The sequence below is a fragment of the Kogia breviceps genome, chromosome 6, assembly GCF_026419965.1.
Source record: "Kogia breviceps isolate mKogBre1 chromosome 6, mKogBre1 haplotype 1, whole genome shotgun sequence".
NCBI classification, from domain to species: domain Eukaryota; kingdom Metazoa; phylum Chordata; class Mammalia; order Artiodactyla; family Physeteridae; genus Kogia; species Kogia breviceps.
This window is the reverse complement of record NC_081315.1, coordinates 77,088,777-77,103,376: the sequence shown is the minus strand read 5'-3', so window position 1 is coordinate 77,103,376 and position 14,600 is coordinate 77,088,777. Positions and strand designations below refer to the sequence as shown.

Here is a 14,600-nt window from a genome sequence, read left to right as displayed (position 1 = left end):
ATTCTCTAAACAGGCATGAAACGGCCAATGTTGAATACACAGCATGAGGCGGAAGAAGATGAAGAGGAGGATGAAAAGACAGTATTTCCTTTCTTCCAATGTAATACGCACGTGTGTACTAAAGAAAAACTACCATGATAGCAAATTAACAAGTTGGCCAAGATCATTCAAACAAAAATTATTAAAAACTCAGTCAATGGGAATCTTAAGGTAAAATACTAGGGAAACTGGACATTTTAAAGACCTTGTTATTAATATGAGTATTAGAGAGGGAGAAAAACCTTCAAATATAACTGGCTAAAATTTATTTAATTTTAAGATATGCCTAACACGGTATCTGACATACAGTAGACATTCAAAATGCATTTGTTAAATGAATGATAACCTAAATGGGTCCAAATGTTTCAGATTGATGACAACCATTTTATTAATAGCGACTAAAACAAATAGAAAACCATTAGCAACCTGATCTCGGGTAAGCAGCCTCAAAGGAAGAAATGAGATCCATACAAAAAGAAATCTCTCAAATGGATTGGTCTCTCCGTGGCAGAGGGAAGGGCTTCTTGGCTAACGTCTGAGACCACTGATTTATGTTTTTAATATGGAAGGGAAAAAAATGGCAACTTTCCCCAATATTTTAAATAATCTGGCCTGAATAGTTGCCATAGTAGCTTTAAAAATCAAGGTAGTTACTCACTGAACCATTAATTTTCCCCCACGAAAGTCATTCAAAGAAACAGCATGGAGTAATAGCAAGTCTGAAGTCTTCTCTACAACTTTCTCAAAATAAATTTACAAAATGACATTTCTTTGTTACTCATAATGAATGTACACATCTACATATGGTGCAATGAAAGGGGTAAATACACATCTGTACACACTCCAGACAGTTCCACCCCTGACAGACACACCAGCTGAGCCATCCCCAGGACAATTAACAGACTTTTCTAGAATATGTAAAAGAATGTATATGTATGCATAACTGAATCACTTTGCTGTACAGCAGAAATTAACACAACATTGTAAATCAACTCTATTTCAAGAAAATAAATTTTTTAAAAAATAGACTCTTTTAAAGAAAAACCTTCAACTCCCACACAGAGAGAATGATACATTGAGGCAAATGGAGAAAACAATCCACTCACCTGGCTGTTTTCCCTTATCCACATTGAGTCCACAGAGCTAGACACGTCTTTTATCAAGCACATCACTGCAAATTCTTCCCCTTCCCTGAGAAGATAGCTGGCTTTGGACACAGACACAACAGGCACAGCTCTGATGGCTAGAATAAAACGAAATGTGGCCCTCAAATAACTGGCTGTAGTATAGCATAACGTTTTAACTTACCATTTTTCCTCAGCTGTGCCCAGCTCACTTTGTGGTCTTTTAAATAAGACATAAAGTATGGTACTAACCAATCTGTATTACTTGTATATTTGAAGACATCATCAATTAAATTGAACATCACTCAAGTAACTTCATTAACACCGAGTGAAAAAGATAGACTGTCTACTTTGAGATTATAATGATCCTGAGCAATGCTATTTTGAAACAGGTAGAAGCCCTGGCATAGTGAAGCTGCCTTCATCTTTATTTGACTTGCTGGTTTCATGAGACTGTGACCAACAACTAATTATATTCTTTTAACCAAACAGGCATCTTTCCCATGCACTGTAAAAATAATGTCTTAGTTCTTAAAATCACAGGTTTTAAATGATCAAACTTTCCTTAATTCCAAAGAGCATCCTTTTTCAAAAGCCTTAATAAAAACTACTCAATAGCTAAATGCCAACTGGTGTTGAGTTAGATGATCTCTGAAATACAAAAATTTGGGTATCTTCCAGCTATCAAAATATTCTACATAATGCCACATTAATAATAAGGTCCAAAGTCAGCTGGTACTTTCCTCCTCAGGTTGTGAATAGTTTGAGAAGGTATTAAAATTAAATAGCTGAGGAGGAAGTCAACTCATAGATCAATAGTTAAATCAAGGAGTGAATAATCTGTATGCTAATCTTTTCAGTGTAACTAAGGCTTCCCAATGAGTTTCTCTTGGAAGGAACGGTTTGTGCAATTATGAAACTTTGGGATGTCCTGATGTCAGTAGGTTTAAAGACTGTCCCCAGGACTCTCTGAATGCCCATCCTTGGTAGATACACCCAGCTGGAGGTGGTCATGGACCCAACACATGGGATGGAGACTGTGAAATAAAGTATTCACAAGCAGCCGGCATTATTTTGAGGCTGGGGGAAACAATCCGAGAAGCTACCTGAGTGGCATACTAAGTTGGACCAGTGAGAAGAGAGAAGTCTTATTTTAGATCAAAGGATGCTCCGACTCCCAGAAGAAAGCAAACAAGGGCCCATACCTGCCCTCACTTTCAGGGTGAATTTCTTTGACAGCACAGACTTGCCCTTCTGGTTCGCCGAGCAGTGTAGACAGAGCCGATGATACTCGCGCTTCACGTTTCTGATGGTGATGCCGGCCTTGGGGTCAGCGACAAACGTCAAGTCCTTGGGAAGAGGTTTCCCCTCGCACCCCGTGAGGGAGTAATTGGTCACCTCTGGGTCTGTCAGAGGACAGCAGACCAGCGTGTCGTTGCCTTCCTTCCCGTACAAGGGAAGCTCAACCAGGAAAAGCTTCTCAGGATCTACAGCATATCAACCAACAATCAGTAGTTTGAACGGCTGGTCACAGACACTGATAACATTTTATAAAAATCTAAAATATTGCCGCTCATAACAACAAACCCTAGTGGGCCAAATGGCTGCTGACTTTATTCTTTGCAAACAAAAGTAGAATTTATCCAAATCATACTAATAAGGAAGAGTTAACACTTAGTAAACACTTTCCATGTGTCAGGCACTAAGCCTGGACCATTACACACTTCTCACTCTCCTTTAATCCTCAATATACCCCTATGTGACAGGCGCTATCATTATCACCATTTTATCGATAAACTGAAGTCTCAAAAACAGTAACTCTCCTTAAGTGACACAGCCCAGAAATGGCAAGACAGAACTCAAAGCCAGGTCTAACTGATACCACAATTTCAACTCTTAAAGCTCTGGGAATATTTTATTGTAATGGTTACTTTTTTTCTACAGCAGGTAACACTCCAAAGAAACTGGTCCAAGAACAAGTCAGCCTGATGGTATCTAATAGGGTGGGAAAAAGTGGAATTATACCTTGTTCAGGACTTTCCCACCTACTGTCCAATCTGGAATTTGTTTTGATCTTATCTAATTGACACAACTTCTACTTTTGTGTGAGTCTTTATCACTTTTTTGAAGTGTCCAAATATACTTCCATGTTGTACCAGTTTCTGAATTAATCATACGTTGTTTTTTTTAAAATCTATTTAACAAGTAAGAAGACCTATTTAGTTCAGAAAGGTGAAATAATTTCCCTCTGGTGATACAATAACTTGCCTCATTTGTCCCCAAGTGCGCTTGACTTCAAAGTCAAATATGTACTATATGCCTCCGAGACTAAGGGAGAAGCATGGGAAAGAGTCTATGAATTAAAAGAAGAACATAGAGGTTTAGAGGGAGGCAAAATGACCACGATCTAGGAGCCATGTGAGGCTATTCAATGAGAGGAAAGGGAAAAAAAAATAAGAAATGTTTAAAAAGGGGACTAACCCATGTTATCAGTACTCAAGATGTGCTAAGAAGAAAGGAATATGGGAACCCCATGGGTCAGCCTGAAGCTTGGATGATAATCAGTAGTAAGAGTGCAGAGTACATCAATGTGGAGAAGGAGCTGGAGGGATCCAGATGTTTTTCCTGATAAAGTGAGAGAATTACCAGCATCTCCATTGTTTGTAACACAGGTTTCAGGAAGTTCCTAAGAACAACCAGGTGAACACCCTGAGCAGAGACTTTCCACACAATTCTTTCTTCATTAAGATAAATTTCAATCAGCTTGTAAGTAACAATAGAGTACAATTAAGACTGAAAATGAACAAAACTGAATCATCATAAAACTGTCGTTTAGCGTTTTCATTCCTACAAAACCCTAACCCCTCTGTGTGGGCCTCTTTCCAGAGTTCCCAGTCTCCAGGATCTTCCAGCTTCTGAATAGAATCTAGAAAACTATCAGGAGGCCACACAGTATAAATAACATGTGGGCCTCACTCTATTCATATTCCTTGAAAGATATGTATAAATAGAACTTCTAGAAATCACATAAATTGATATGCAAATGGGGAGCTTATGAGTTTCAGAAATGCTATGGCAAATACTTGATCGTCCAAACCAGGATACTTGTGACTGAAAGAGGTACTCTTAATAATTGTGCCAGGACACCAGGCATGGACTGGGAAAGCCTCCGGTCGACTGGGACCTCATAAAAGCAAATACAAACCTCATTCTGTATACACAATATGCTGCCACCTCTACTGTGTAAAGATAATACAGATACAGGGTTGGGCCAACAGATTACACCTAAAATGTTTTAAAATTGTCCTTTCCATCTGTAAATCGGGTGTTCCACAAAAATCAATGACATAATTGAAATACAGTTATCATATAATTTTGACCAATTTTCAAAGAGTTTTCCAAAACAAATTATGCATCTCCCAGCCTTACTAAGTTATTCTGCAAACAAAGTATCTCAAAATGGCTGAAATATGGTTCGAGGCTATAGCTTGTTAATTTACCATCTACTCTTTCTCAGTCACTTGAGTCACAGTTCCTACAGCAATGCTCCAATTTCCTTCATTGTTGTTTAAGACAAATTACTTAAGCATCCAAACATCTTAAATCGGTAATAATTAAGTATAGTTCTAAGTTAATGGGGATGACTTCCCCCATCAAGAAAATCTGTGAGCTCTGTGAGACTGATTTGGCTAATGCAGCAGTTTCCCTGTTTATTCAGCTGTCTACCCATCCTATTAATAAGCAGAATGATACTTCATTACCACCTGGAAATTACAGAGTACCTTCTTGAATGTCAAAGAACAGAACATGGTTGGCTCAATAATTATGGAACCATACCCGGAGGCTAGCTGTGGCTTTTCAACACATCTTTCTTTGCAGCTACCCACCCAGGAAAGAGTAAAAGATAAACTAAGGAGAGGCAGCGTCAGTTTCACGGCAACCTTCTGTACAGAGAACATGAGAGTCAATTTTACTAACCCTTGACAGAACTAGAATTTGCACAGTTTCGTCTCCCTGATAACAATTACATAAGGAAGACAAAGCAGACGATCTTATCCAAGTGTTGCCGTGAGGAACTGTGACTCTAGGGGTGGCTCAGATCCACAATCTAGGATAAATTTATTCGGTCCTCTTCCACAATACCATGCATGAGGTTGCAAGGACAACCTCAGGCCAGGTACAAACCCAGGACTAGAACTGAAACTATTTCTCCTCTTATAATGTGGGTATGTCTCTTAAGCTTTAAGTGCTTCCGTTTTTACATCAGCAAAGAGAGACTCCTCCCTTATCCCTGCCCCTAGCCCCCTAGGAAATCTCCTCCTGACAAGGATATTAAAAGCACAAACACAGATGAATCACTGCATTCATCGCATGAGATGTGGTACAGAAATCCAACCATCACATTTTCCTTTTGTTTCTAAGAGGTCACAATTTTTTACATGAACGAACTGCTTCTATTAAGAACCTAGGAAGGACAGGGGGTGCTTAGCCAACTGAGTTATTTTTCTGGAATTTACTCCCTAAAAGTGGGTCAATTCATTTGAAGCTTTGGTCTGTTTAGGCCTTTAGTTCCCTGAAATGTTTTTACTAAGTGGGAGTATCTGGAATCTCAAGGCATTAAAATGCCACCTTCCCAAAGGGCCTAATTTATTCTCAGGGTTTACTCACATCACCAGGACAAATGGGCTAAACCATATTGTAATCTCATTAGGAAGAGTATTGCAGCCTTGCAGACCTTCAGCTGGAGTCATACCCAAAGCCACTATGTATCAAAAGATAGGGGAAACAAAAAAAGTTTTTTATTATGCTTCCTAGACCCAGCCAGTAACATTTTATCCATGACTCAGCCATCTATATGTCATCCCTAATTAAGGACAGGATATAAAGTTCTCTAAGTATAGCATCAAAGAAAGCTGAGCATTTACCTCTAACAAACACATAAATGGAACCGCTCAAGCCGCCTTCATTGGTGCACGTGTAATTGCCTGTATTTGTGGCCTCTGCTTTCTTGGTGATCCATTCTGGGTATGTTTTCTCTCTCAATTGACCCAGAGTCTCAAAAGTCCACTTGACAAATCCTGGGTCGGTGCATAACAGCCTAATCTCATCGCCGACACTGACAATTAACTCTGATTTTGCTGGATGGATGGATGGTGGAGACAGTTCCCCTGGACTCACAGATGGTTGAGAAGAGCCTGCCAAGAAAAATAAAAATCGTGTTGAATGTGATCTTTTTCTTAGCGAAATAAGGATTTCTTCCAATATTGATTTCCATCTTCTGTGTACTCGACAATAAAAATAGGACAAAGCTGCCCAGCTATTTATGGGGAGAGAGTTCTTTTTAAAGTTTCTTAAGTTCATCTAGAAAATTAAGTTATTTTCTGCAACCCTCAATTAATCCTGAGGGTCACTCTTGGTATGCAAGCCAAGACTTGCTGGATGCCATGGCCTTCTCTGGGTTAAACACACAGCGGGGTCAAGTTTCCACTCTGAACATGGGCCATTGCAATGATACTGACATGCTGACACCCAGTCTAGAAACAACAAAAACAAAATCTTACACTATTAAAAAAAAAACTACTAGGCTGTCACTCTTTAAGCAAAATGTACATGATCATGATTAACTTGGCTTTTTCTTAAAACTTTGTGAATTCAGTTATTTCTATGCAATTCTCTTTATATGGTGATGGTCATCAAAAAAGGACTATCTAGGGCTTCCCTGGTGGTGCAGTGGTTGAGAGTCCACCTGCCGATGCAGGGGACACGGGTTCGTGCCCCGGTCCGGGAAGATCCCACATGCCGCGGAGTGGCTGGGCCCATGAGCCATGGCCGCTGAGCCTGTGCATCCGGAGCCTGTGCTCTGCAACAGGAGAGGCCACAACAGTGAGAGGCCCACGTACCGCAAAAAAAAAAAAAAAAAAAAAAAAAAAAGACTATAAGTTTCAAATAATAAGGCAGAAAATGTCAGCTCATGAGATTTCCTGGCCTACGTTGGGTTGCAGCCTGATCAACCTAATGCCTAGAGAGGTTTCCTACATAGGAAACTAGTTTAAAGATATAAACTATAGACTCTGAATATGAAACTTGAACCTTAGAAAATTCACAGCAGCCAATTTATTCATTCATTTGTGCATGCATGCATCTGTAGCATGAAGGCAAGTATCTGTTCATTACCTGTGCTCTACAAAAGCATTGTTAGGTGCTGGGAGAAAATCCACATAAATGGGACACACAGTCCGTACACTCCAGAGCTTAAAGTACACAGTGTTCAATATCAGAAAAATGAAACAAAGACACAAAGTTTAGCTTTAGGCTAAAGTAAAAGAAGTGGGCTGGATTTTCACGATATCAGAAGAGGGGAAAGAAAAGACAGACATGTCTTTATATACCACGGAGACACCCATGCACAGTGAGATACCAGAGGTCAACTAGATTCAGGGAAACCAGTGAAAAGCTCTGGTCCTCAGGTAGGCAGAACCCACAGCAAGGATCTGAGACAAAAAGAGGAAGATCTGAGACTGCCAGAGGAAGAGCACATTAGTGGCTAGAGTGCCATGAAAAATACAAAAGGTTGACTCACACATAACCTGGGTGAGATGGGCTGGGGCACCAGGTTAACAGAGCCCCCTGAGGGGCTTTCAGCCACTTCTGCAGGATCATGGGGGGAATGGTTTATGTGCCTGGGATTTGTGCCCCCTGCACACATACAAGGTCAGAGACAGAACTGATGTGGGTTATGAAGAAGCAAAAGCCATCCAAGCCAGGTAGAGGAAGGGGCGGCAGCAGGAGTAGGCCATACCAGGAGGCTCTCCACAAGTTCAGGACAGAGATGGAGACCGAAAGGGAGGGTCAGGCCTTCCCTGGTGGCTCAGTGGTTGAGAGTCCGCCTGCCGATGCGGGGGATACGGGTTCGTGCCCCGGTCGGGGAAGATCCCACATGCCGCGGAGTGGCTGGGCCCGTGAGCCATGGCCGCTGGGCCTGCGCGTCCCGAGCCTGTGCTCCGCAACGGGAGAGGCCACAGCAGTGAGAGGCCCGTGTACCGCCAAAAAAAAAAAGGAGGATCAGAAGGGACAGGGACCAGAAAAGCAAGAGACCTGCTCCCAGGTGCTACCTGGGCGGTAGGTGGACTTCTCACCTGACAACCTGAAATTCCGATGGTGGAGGAAGAGTAATACCTGTGAAGTTAAAAGACAGGAACAAATAATCCAAGGAAAGGGTTTGTAGACAAAAGAGGAATACAATGAGTACCGATTGTACCAGCTAAAAGTGGGTAGGAAAGAGTTAAAAGAGATTTTTGAAAATGAGACCACCAGAAAGGAAGGGGAGAGGCTAAAGAGGCAAGGCAGGCAACACACAAGAGGTTTCAAAGAGAAGTTGGGTGGGTCCCAGGGCAGATACGAGCAAGATCAAAGGGAACGAACCAAGCCTCCCCAGACTTGGTTAGAAAGACACCACAGGAAATCCAATTTCAGTTGAGTGGGAATTTCTGTTGGCTTCAAGGTTAAAGGCTGCAAGCGTAGACCTCTTCTTAGAGAGCTGTGTCAGGAGAAAGCACAGAAGAAATCTGTAGTCAAACAAGGTTAAAAGTTAAAAAAAAAAAAAAAATAGGAGACCTGCTGGCATTTGAAGATAGAAGAAACATAATCCATGGAGAGGGACAGACCAAACGTGCTCTAAAGAAGGGATGAAGTTGCCCCCTGAAGGTGTGTATAAATGACCAGTCTCAGTTCCACTTTGTTACCCAGACAAATATTTCATCTGAGCACCTTCCAACCATGGCATTAATTGTAGCTCCATGACATCATGCAAAGTACATCCCCAGATCAGAAGATGCTCAGCAGCCCTGATTAACAGAAGATTAACAGTAAGTTCAATCATAATCATCAAATGTTACTGAGCACCCAATATCAAAAAAACAAACAACCCAATCCAAAATTGGGCAGAAGACCTAAATAGTCACTTCTCCAAAGAAGATATACAGATTGCCAACAAACACATGAAAGGATGCTCAACATTACTAATCATGAGAGAAATGCAAATCAAAACTACAATGAGGTATCGCCTCACACCAGTCAGAATGGCCATCATCAAAAAATCTACAAACAATACATGCTGGAGAGGGTGTGGAGAAAAGGGAACCCTCTTGCACTGTTGCTGGGAATGTAAATCGATACAGCCACTATGGAGGTTCCTTAAAAAACTAAAAATAGAACTACCATATGACCCAGCAATCCCACTACCGAGCATATACCCAGAGAAAACCATAATTCAAAAACAGTCATGTACCACAATGTTCATTGCAGCTCTATTTACAATGGCCAGGAGATGGAAGCAACCTAAGTGTCCATCGACCGATGATTGGATAAAGAAGATGTGGCACATATATACAATGGAATATTACTCAGCCATGTAAAGAAACGAAATTGAGTTATTTGTAGTGAGGTGGTGTAAAGAAATGAAATTGAGTTATTTGTAGTAAGGTGGACGGACCTAGAGTCTGTCACACAGAGTGAAGCAAGTCAGAAAGAGAAAAATACTGTATGCTAACACACATATATGGAATCTAAAAAAAAAAAAGGTTCTGAAGAACCTAGAGGCAGGACAGGAATAAAGGTGCAGATGTAGAGAATGGACTTGAGGACATGGGGAGGGGGAAGGGTAAGCTGGTACGAAGTGAGAGAGTGGCATGGACATATATACACTACCAAATGTAAAATAGATAGCTAGTGGGAAGCAGCTGCATAGCACAGGGAGATCAGCTCGGTCCCTTGTGACCACTTAGAGGGATGGGATAGGGAGGGTGGGAGGGAGATACAAGAGGGAGGAGATATGGGGATATATGTACACATTTAGCTGATTCACTTTGTTATACAGCAGAAACTAACACAACATTGTAAAGCAATTATACTCCAATGAAGTTGTTAAAAAAAAAAAATGTTACTGGGCACCAACAGTATGAGAAGTGCTATGGACAAGACTATATGTGCCCACTAGGCTGAGCATCTAAATGGAGGCGCCAGAATGTGATAATGAAGTGGTTAGGATTATTTTTAAAGTCATACAGTGCATTAAATAATGAAAATGGGCACAGTGGTAAATGGAGACGCTATTATTTCAATTATTTATCCCCTTTAAAAAAGGAATACTTCTGGGAATTCCCTGGCAGTCCAGTGGTTAAGACTTGGTCCTTTCCCTGCTGTGGGCCTGGGTTCAATCCTTGGTCGGGGAACTAAGATCCCACAAGCCATGTGGCACGGCCAAAAAAAAAAAAAAAAAAAAGGAGTACTTCCTAGTCCATATGAGCGACGTTGATGGTAAACTGAATCCAAAAATTCTCAAGAATTTATATAGCAATATATTTCAATCCAATCTTTTCATGAGTGGATCTTAAGGGCATATGGAGACACTACAACCTGGCTGAATAAATACTCTTGACTTCCGGAGACCTGCCACCCCAATGTAGGCAAGGCTTAGCTGTGTGACCTAAGGCAGGCCACTTGAGCTTTCTGTGCCCAAGTTTCCATATCTGGAAAATGATGATAGAAATACCCTCATTTCACAGAGTTCTAATGCAAATCAAACGCCATAAATACACTCAAGGAGCTTAACACAGCACTGCAGTTTGTAATAAATGCTAGTTATTACAGTGAAGCAATAAAGCATCCTAGGTAAGAGCTTGACTCATTTTTTTTGAGGTTTCTAAATTTTTTTTGAATTTATTTTATTGAAGTATAGTTGATTTACAATGTTGTGTTAATTTCTGCCATAAGCAAAGTGATTCAGTTATACACACATGTATTCTTTCTCATGTTCTTTTCCATTATGGTTTATCACAGGATGTTGAAATTATAGTTCCCTGTGCTATATGGTAGAAACTTGTTGTTTATCCATCCTATATATAATAGGTTGCATCTGCTAATCCCAAACTCCCACTCCATCCCTTCCCCTTGGCAGTCACAAGTCTGTTCTCTGTCTGTGAGTCTGTTTCTGTTTCATAGATGAGTTCATTTGTGTCATATTTTAGACTCCACATATAAGTGATATCATATGGTATTTGTCTTTCTCGTTCTGACTTACTTCAGTTAGTATGATAATCTCTAGAGATAAGACTGTACAGATTTGCATCCTGGCTCTCTCTGCCACTTACTAAGTGTGTGATCCTTAGGCAAGTTACCAATCATCACTGCCTCGGTTTCCTCATCTTGAAAGTAGGGACAGTAACAGCACCTGTTCATAAAGCTGTTATGTAAAGCACTCAGAATTGTGCTCAGACACATAGAAAACACATAATAAATACGAGACACAATTATTCTAAAAACAGAATCTCTTATCTTCCCTCCAACCAGTCCTGACTTACTTCCTATGGATGTGAATGGGTCCATCATTTCCCAAACAGATTTCTGCCTGACTCTGCCCTCCTTGGCAGTAAAATCATAGCAATCTTTCCCCAGAGCCTCTGCCACACATCCTTGTATGCCTTTCTACTCCTGCTGTCCCACCCCAGACTAGCCATTTACAATGTCATGGAGAGAACATCCTCTCCTGAAAGATCCCCATGCCTCCAGCCTCTATTCACCCCACCCCCAAATCATCCAACCTCATAATCCTGAGACCGACCCATCAGCCTAAAACACCACTTTTTCAACAACCCCACTCCCAGCCTCAAAACCCCTAACAGAGACAGCAGCAGCTAACACTGACATCATGTGAGGCTTACAAAGCATTTTCATGGGATTAATTTCTAGCTGTTTCCTCTGGACCCAACCTGCCTCTCCAGTCAGACAGACCCTTAGGCTAAGGATGCTGCAAACACTCTTCAGTCTTTGCTAGGCCCATCTCTCTGCCCATGTCCCCAGGACACAGCTACTCCACCAATTCACCTCTTTGTCATACGGAAAGCCCAGTCTTCATGGCTGTTGTTCCCGAACCACTCCAGGTCGTGATCACCTGTCCCCACTAAATCCCTCTAACATGTTCAGCCCCATCACCCATTTGGCTTCTACTGCTGTACCACAGTGGTCTACATCTATATCTTACCTTCTCTACCAACTGCAAGGTCTTAGGGCCCTCAGGGTAAGGATCCTAAACTGTAATAGTCATAAAAAAAATTCCCTTCAATCCCTGAACATATAAAAGATTGGAGGAAGGACAGGTTCCAAAACACCCAGCTCCTGTAACAGATGTTAACAGTCTTCCGACCTGTCCCCCAAAGAGCACAACTATCTATTCAGCTGCTCCACTAAGAAAAGGGAGTGGCTTAATTCATCCATTAAAACTACTATGGATACCTCCGTTTGATATCATTAGTTTGCACTTTACTTCTAGAGTTTTAAAAAATAAATTTTAAAAATAATCCCCACCAGAAACATTCAGGGTTTTATTTTCAAAATAAATGATAAGTTCAACTGTCAAACTCATACTATAAAATGAAAATGGAGGGTATATCAGAGTGGGACTGTGGATATTATTCTCTTGTCTCCAAACTATAATGCTCTCACAAGAAAAAAAAATAAAAAACTAGAGATTCCTGTTAAAAGATATATATGTGTGTATATATATACAAACACACAGACATATATACACACATACTTTTATTATATTTAAAAATCAATATCAATAATTTATTCCAACTGACCTCTGAAATTGCTCTGGAATCACACATTTTGAAATATATCTGGTACAGAGCAAGTTCTCAACAAACGTTTGTTGAATTGGGTTTTATCTGTATCAGGACCCTTTGCATTTGAACATAGACTTCCCTAATTATGTTTGGCTAATAAAAATATCAAGAGTTGCTTTCTGTTTCCTGAACACATGTTCATTAATGAGCCCCCCAAAAGATGACAGATGGCAAAACCCACCATTCTGGGGACCAAGTACCATAATGAATGATGGCTCTGGGCTATGAACTCCAGGACCTATTGACCAAATACTGATCCCAGGTACCTTGCTAAGTGCTGGACCTAGGAAATAGTCCTTGCTCTCAAGAAGCACAAATAAGGGAGGAAAAGGGCACTTATGAAAAGTCAACAATGCAAGATTTTAACAATAGTTCAAGATAAATACCAACATACCCTCTGTAACCTCTTTCTAGTGTAAAATTCAACCATACCCAAAAGAATTGAAATCAGGATGCAAACAGATACTTGCACACCAACGTTCATATCTGCATTATTCACAATAGCCAGAAGGTGGAAAAACCCAGTTGTCCATCAACAGATGAATGGATAAACAAAATGTGGTATATACATAAAACAAAATATTATTCAGCCATAAAAAGGAATGAAATTCTGACATATGCTACAACATGGATGAACTTTGAAAACATTATGCTAAGTGAAATAAGCCAGACACAAAAGGATAAATATTGTATGATTCCACTTATATGAGGTATCAAGAATAGGCAAATTCATAGAGACAGAAAGTAGAATAGAGGCTACCAAGGGCTAGGGAGAGGGAGGAATGGAGGGTTATTGTTTAATGGGTTTCTGTTTGGGATGATTAAAAAAAAAAAAAAAAAAAGTCCTGGACATGGATATAGTGATGGTTGCACAACATCGTGAATGCACTCCAATGGCACTGAATTAGACACTTTTAAATGGTACGCTTTATATTATGTATATTTTACCACAATTTTTTTAAAAACTAAAGTTTTTTAAAAATCAGTAATTCTTCAAGGCCCGGGGGAAGCCTCAAATTTTCTCAGCTACCTTGGCTCTTTCTTATCTGACCACTCTGACCTCTAGCAGTAGCCTCTGTGGGCCCCCCAAGTTTATCTTAAATCACAGCGTTAAAAAATTAATCACTGTTATTATTTTTATTTGTTCCACACAGCTGTGTTTGAGGGCTTGAACACCAGCTCTCTTTCTTCCCAGCTCTCTACTACCTTGTACAGAGTAGCCATTTATAGCAGAAGCCTCTTTTAGCGCTCTGGGCTGAATAAGTTGGAAATTTTAAACCACACTGACTACTGCCCAAGAGACTTGAATGCTCAAGGCTACTAGAGGTCTTCTCCTGTACATCTTTGCTTTTCTCCTCACACTATCTGAGTCCTTTGGTTTTATTCTCAAACCTGTTTATGGAAGTTGGACTTGGTATTATGTTATATATAAGTACATGTTATGAAAATTGATGAAATATGAGTGTGTGTGAGTGTCTGTGTACGTGTGTGTGTGTTTGGGGAAAGCTGTTGATTCTCTGATAACTAAGCAACACTCTATAAGGTGGCTCAACTGAAAAAACCCTACAGGTACTTCAAGTTAATTGTGGGTGAAACATTAGAAGATTGGGGGAGGGTCTCCACTTCACAAACACGGGGGGGGGGGGGGGGGATTCTGCATTCTGACTGTCTCACAGGCACTACGTCTAAAGAAACTGAAATTAGAAACTGCAGGCCTTATATTGTGGGTGTGGTGTATGGAGAAAAGACAGCAGCT

The 14,600-nt window shown here is 40.6% G+C and overlaps 1 protein-coding gene across 4 annotated transcripts in view; it reads right to left on the bottom strand.

Moving 5' to 3' along the window:
* KIT (KIT proto-oncogene, receptor tyrosine kinase) overlaps positions 1–14,600 on the bottom strand; it is an 84,967-nt gene that overhangs the window by 41,363 nt on the left and 29,004 nt on the right. For all 4 annotated transcript variants that reach the window (XM_059066440.2, XM_059066438.2, XM_059066441.2 and 1 more), the window contains exons 2-4: positions 6,089–6,358; positions 2,369–2,650; positions 1,146–1,282 (exon numbers count right to left, since the gene is read on the bottom strand). In XM_059066440.2, the coding sequence (XP_058922423.1) occupies positions 1,146–1,282; positions 2,369–2,650; positions 6,089–6,358 (689 nt within the window). The remainder of the gene's footprint in view (positions 1–1,145; positions 1,283–2,368; positions 2,651–6,088; positions 6,359–14,600) is intronic.